The 6071-nt window shown below is 49.3% G+C and overlaps 1 protein-coding gene across 1 annotated transcript in view; it reads right to left on the bottom strand.

Annotated features, from left to right (window-relative positions):
* The window catches only part of RAB44 (RAB44, member RAS oncogene family), a 38679-nt gene extending 33629 nt beyond the window's left edge, over positions 1–5050 (bottom strand). The window contains exon 1 of the mRNA XM_010848736.1: positions 5023–5050. Within this exon, the coding sequence (XP_010847038.1) occupies positions 5023–5047 (25 nt within the window). The 5' untranslated portion in view covers positions 5048–5050. The remainder of the gene's footprint in view (positions 1–5022) is intronic.
* Positions 5051–6071: the final 1021 nt, after the last annotated feature.

The raw sequence follows: 6071 nt of genomic DNA, 5'->3' as shown, positions 1-6071 counted from the left end.
ATAGTCCAACTCTCGCATCCATACATGACTACTGGAAAAACCATAGCCTTGACTAGACAGACCTTTGTTGGCAAAGTAATGTCTCTGCTTTTCAGTATGCTATCTAGGTTGGTCATAACTTTTCTACCAATTTATACCATGGGAATCAGCAAATGTTACAAATCAGAGTTTCTTCCCCCAAAGAACAATCACAAGCACATCCATTCCCAGACCTAGCATGCATTTAAGTGACCACTGTTTACTGAACACCAACTGAATGCAGGCAGAGTGGGAACCGAGCCTGCCATGGTGTGTGTGGCTCCATCAGGCAAATTAGGAAAAGTGTTCCTTCCTCCCAGCAGATACAGCCCAGTGCCAGGGCCCAAGGGTTGGCAAGCGGACTGTTGGCTGGAGTCCAGTCCCCTCTCTCCCCGTTTGACCAGGCACCTTTGTGCAGGACACAACCTACATACCCAAGTGGAGCCCTGGCCCTTTACGTATATAGGCGTGGACTAACTCCTGGTCTCCCTTGGAGGTACTCACACAGCTTCATGCAGAAGAAGACACAAGATTAATTACAGCACAGTGTGGAAGGGGCAGCAAACCTGTGTGCCAAGTGCTGTGAGAGCACTGCAAAAGGAGCAACTCACTCGGCAGTGTCTATCAGGGAAGACTTTCTGGGGGAGGTGACATAACTTAGCAGTGACTTCCAGGGCAGAAGAGATCAGACTTAACCCTGGATCCCCTCATGCTGCCCAGCCTTGTGCTGGGCATGTGTTGGACCCTCATGCCCTCATGTTACTCACTGTTTCCTCTTCTGATTCACACTGTCCCTCAGAATGTGGGATGTTCTAGTAGACAACTAGTAGACTCAAATAATACTGATGTTGTAAAAGAAAAAACAAGGCAGAGGGACTGTTCTATATCCAAGAGAATAAAAATAGGGAATTCTCTGGCCATCTGGTGGTTAGAACTCTGCACTCTCATTTCCAAGGGCCTAGGTTCAATCCTTGGTCAGGGAACTAAGATCCCACAAGCCAAGTGGAGCAGCCAAAAAGAAAACAGAGAGAAAGAGAATAAAAATAAATGACACCTAAATATATTATGTGATTGTTAATTGGATTCTCCTTCAAAAAAAACCAATAAGAATAAGGGATATTTTGTGGACAGCTGGGGAAATTTGAATACGGACTTTATATCAGATATTCACTGAGCAATGTGAAATTTTTTCGGTGTGACACATGTTGTGATCATGTAGAAGAATCTCTGTCTTTAAGGGATTCATGCTGAAGTATATATAATGTCTGCATTTCACTTTCAAATGGCTCTGTGTAAATACATAAGCAAATTAAGAGGAAATAAGTGTGTGTGTGTGTAGAGAGAGAATAAATGGGGCAAATTGTGAGCCATCTGTCCAATAGCTTTCATTGTACTATTTGCTCAACTTTTGTAGATTTGAAAGTTTTCTTAATAAAAAGCAGGGGAGATGGGAATTGCCTGGTTGTCCAGTGGTTAACTTTTGAATTGTGATGCTGGAGAAGACACTTGAGATCCCTTGGACTTCAAGGAAATCAAACCAGTCAATCCTAAAGGAAATCAACCCTGAATTCATTGGAAGGACTGCTGCTGAAGCTGAAGCTCCAATACTTTGGCCACCTGATGTGAAGAGCCAACTCATTGGAAAAACCCTGATGCTGGGAAAGATTGAGCGCATGAGGAGAAGTGAATGACAGAGGATGAGATAGTTGGCTGGCATCATCGACTCAATGGAAGAATTTGAGCAAACTCCAGGAGATAGTGGAGGACAGGAAAGCCTGGTGTGCTGCGGTCTGTGGGGCTGCAGAGCGCCACAAATGAGCGACTGGACAGCAACCAGGGGTTAGGACTTTGCACCTTCCCCGTCGAGGGCCCAGGTTCAGTCCCTGGTCGAAGAACTGAAATCTCTCAAGCTGAAGGGCAGGGCCAAAAAATAAAAATAAAAACCAGAGGAGGAAAAACCAAGCCAAGAATGAGATTCCAGGAGTTAGAATAGAGAATTTCATCCACAAATCCAACTGTCCTTCCACTAGTATCAGTATCTCCACAACCACATCACCCTCCAAGCTCTCCCTGGAGACAATGACGAGATACACACCCCTCCTTGGGCTGCATCTGTCCACACCTGGAAGTCACCATCCATCCTCACTCACCATCCCCCTAAGAGGGGGGGTCTCCTTCCTCCATGACCCGACGACTTTCCAATGGGCTGGGCCTTGGGCCTTGTATGTTATAATCAAAGAAACACTCACTGAGCATCGGTACCAGAAGAGGGTCCATCACACCCTCTTGACCCATAAGTGTGGAAAAAGAGGCCAAGAGAGGCAGTGATTTCCAGTCCCACTGCTCTAGTCAGGCAGACTCTGCCTCTCCGAGCCCTGCCGCTCACAGGCTATGTGACCATGGGGAAGTCACATAACATCTCCGTGCCTTATTCTCCTCACTGGGACATGAGACTAGTGTCTCCCACACAGGGTTGCCATGAAGATGAAATAAGACAGTTGAACTGGAAACACCACTTCCTATTCCCAGCAGAGCCCAACTCGCATTTTAGCTTTACTTTTTTTTATCATTAATTTTTTTTTTGGTCTCACCACGGGGTTTGCAGGATCTGAGTTCCCTTGCCAGGGACCGAACCCATGCTCCCTGAAGTGGAACCTTGAATTCTTAACCTCTGGACCACCAGGGAATGTCCCCAGCTTTACTTTCTCTCAACACTTGTCACCTTCCCAGAATAGAGTCTTTTATTCATTTATTTTGTAAAATTTGCATCTTCTCTTACTGAATAGAAGCCTCTTCCGTTTACTGCTCTATTTCAAATGCCTAAAACAGTGCCCTGCATACAGTCAGTGCTCAGCAAATATTTGTTGAATATGTAATCAATGTAAAGCACTCAGAACTATGCCCCGAATATGGCATAGGATAACCACTGGATACAATAGCCCATGACATCGGTGGTGATAGCATGGATGCGGGTGAAATTCCACTGGAGTCTCATAAAAGTCAGATGTTGTACAGATATGATTTTATACCCACTCAACAGGTGAGAAAACTGAGAGAGGGGGTTCCGAAAGGCAGAGGCCACCAGCCCAAGCCATGACATTGGAAGCAAACCTGATGCCAGACCCACTCTCTGGGTTTGTCACAGGACAGACTTGCCCCAAGACCGCTTCTCGGAGAAGCACCTCCTTGGTGGGCATGAGACGCCTCTGTGGATCACAGACGCCAGACGGAGCAGTCGTGATGGGCCAGGGCTTTGAAACAGGGCAGAGTGGGAGGCTTTGCTCTGGCTGTCAGACTTAGAAACTCAAGTTCCGCGTGCACTTCCGTTGATGGAGATAACACACATGAGGCAGAAAGATAAGATTCTTGTTGTGGAAGCTTCGAGAACTGAAGCCCTGGGGAGGAGAGTCTGCTGTGATGTGGGTGCCATGTCACTGAGGATGCCAGGCTGCCACAAGTGAAAGGAGTCACAATCCTGAAATAGAATCCCTGTGGCCACATCGCAGGACATGGGATGCTCTTGGCACCCTGTGGGGGAGTTCCTAGTTGAGCTGCACCCCATTTCCACCAGTCCCCTGACACTGTGTAAGGAAGCAGCGCCTACTGGACACCTCGCCAGTCCCCACTATGCCTCAGGCCTCAGTGTCAGCCCTCTGAGCCCGTCGAGTCTTCTCTGCCCAGATGGCACTCAGCGGCCCCCTCCTTGCCTGTCAGGAGTCCCGGGGCTAAAAGGCAGCAGGTGCCCTAGGGCCAGCACCGCCTCAACATACCTGTCACCATCAGTCAGGGACAGGGAGTTCCCCCTCACAGCTGAAAACAGTGCCCTAAAAACAGTCTGTGTCCCATCTAGGCCAGGGATGGGCACTCAGAAACAACGGGAACATCCTTCAGTCAGTTCTCACAAAGGTGTACCTGTGCATACACACAGGCATATGCATGCACACACACACACACACACACACTCACTCACAGTCAGCTCTCACACTCACTACTCCCTCACAGTCAGACATGACACCTGTCACAACCTCTGGTGTGTACCAAGGTTCCTGCCCACTCAGAGTCACTCAGAGCAAAGTCCTTTGAGTCTGCCAGCAGGGGCATCCCTCTGTCAGCGCCCCCTCCTCCGCCACATCCCCCCTTCTTTTCTTTTTTTTTCCAGCTGCACTGCAGGGCCTGTGGGATCTTAGTTCCTTGACCGAGAATGGATCGCAGGCCCCCCAGCAGAGGAAGCGCAGAGTCCTAACCACTGGACCACCAGGGAAGACCCCACATTCCCCTCACTGGTCATCACAGCCTCACACCTGTAACCGTGGGAAATGCCATCCTGCCCGGGAGCAACGCACGCATGCCCGCACACACACCCCCGGCACTGCGCCCTCTCCCCACCTCACCCAAGAAATCAAATAAAGTTTGAGGCTAGACCTGAGGGCTAATGAATCCTGCTCCCAGTCCTACCAGAAATCAGCTCCCCATTGTAGGATTCGGCTCAGGGAGCAGGGACCACAGGCTTTCCCTCAGGAAGTGGAGAGCCTCGTAAGAGGGTGCTGTGGGGACCAGGGCAGAATTGCAACAGGGCACCTGCACCTCGCCAGTTCCATCGTCCTCTCTTCAAAGGAGTGAGGACCTGTGTCTGTGCTTCACTCCACCTCCTTCAGTAACTACAAGTAACAGCGATAGTCACAGAACTCAGGTTGTCCAAGTCGGCAGATCCAAGAGACCCCCTAGTATATTTATCCTCTCTCTTGCTCCTACTAACCTCAAAGAGAAACCAAGGCTCTGAGAAGCCAGGTGACTTGCCCAGGGTCACACGACCATTTGAGGGTAGATAATTTATCCAAGTCTCCTGCCCAAAGGCCTTCCACTAGCTGCAGAGAGCTCCAGATTCATGAGAAAAAGCCTCAGCCCTTTGCACCTCATCCCAGCAGCTGGGTGGGGACCACAGCTCCCTCCCCCATCCTCACGCCACCAAAGAAAAGAAGCATTGCAACTCCGGGTCGCTCCCACCTCTCAGAGGCTCCCAGTCGTGCATGTACCCCGTACCTCTTGGGCCCGGTAATGAGGCAAAAACTGCCCCCAGGAGACCACGAGCTCTGGAACTGTTAACAGTCTTGCTTCTTGCTTAACCACTCTTTCCGTTCCGTGGCAAGCCAATCTCTTGTGCTAATCTATGGGACTTCCTGTCGAAGTGACCAACTGGTTATCCTTTCACAATCTTGCTTGGTACTCCCGAGGCTCCCTAGTCCTCAAATCTTGGAACTGAAGAAAGCTGGAGCTGGTGGAGAGACCCCTGTAATCAGAGGCTCAGAAAAGTAAGGTCGCCCAGTTCTCAACGGTGAAGTCAGAACTTGGACCTAAGTCTCTGGTTGCAAGAGGGATTCCTCAACTTATCCCAACCAGAGTGTTCAAGAGCACAGTTATGGCTAAAGCCAAGTGTATACACCATGCCTTACCTCAGATCCTCACCCTCAGACCATGTCTTGGAAATCCAGGGGAGGCCCACACCCAAAGTACCTTTAGAGAATAGTCTAACCTAATACCAGAATTTACTGTTGAACTGCATGGTTCAGTTCAGTTCAGTTACTCAGTCGTGTCCAACTCTTTGCAACCCCATGAATTGCAGCACGCCAGGCCTCCCTGTCCATCACCAACTTCCGGAGTTCACCCAAACTCATGTCCATTGAGTCAGTGATGCCATCCAGCCATCTCATCCTCTGTCATCCCCTTCTCCTCCTGCCCTCAATCTTTCCCAGCATCAGGGTCTTTTCAAATGAGTCAGCTCTTCCCATCAGGCAGCCAAAGTATTGGAGCTTCAGCTTCAACATCAGTGCTTTCAATGAACACCCAGGACTGATCTCCTTTAGGATGGACTGGTTGGATCTCCTTGCAGTCCAAGGGACTCTCAAGAGTCTTCTCCAACACCACAGTTCAAAAGCATCAATTCTTTAGCGCTCAGCTTTCTTTATAGTCCAACTCTCACATCCATACATGACCACCGGAAAAACCATAGCCTTGACTAGACGGATCTTTGTTGGCAAAGTAATGTCTCTGCTTTT

This window comes from Bison bison, unplaced genomic scaffold (assembly GCF_000754665.1).
Source record: "Bison bison bison isolate TAMUID 2011002044 unplaced genomic scaffold, Bison_UMD1.0 scf7180017864270, whole genome shotgun sequence".
Classification (NCBI taxonomy): domain Eukaryota; kingdom Metazoa; phylum Chordata; class Mammalia; order Artiodactyla; family Bovidae; genus Bison; species Bison bison.
Note: the sequence above shows the minus strand (reverse complement) of the source record. Positions and strands in the feature narration are given on the sequence as shown.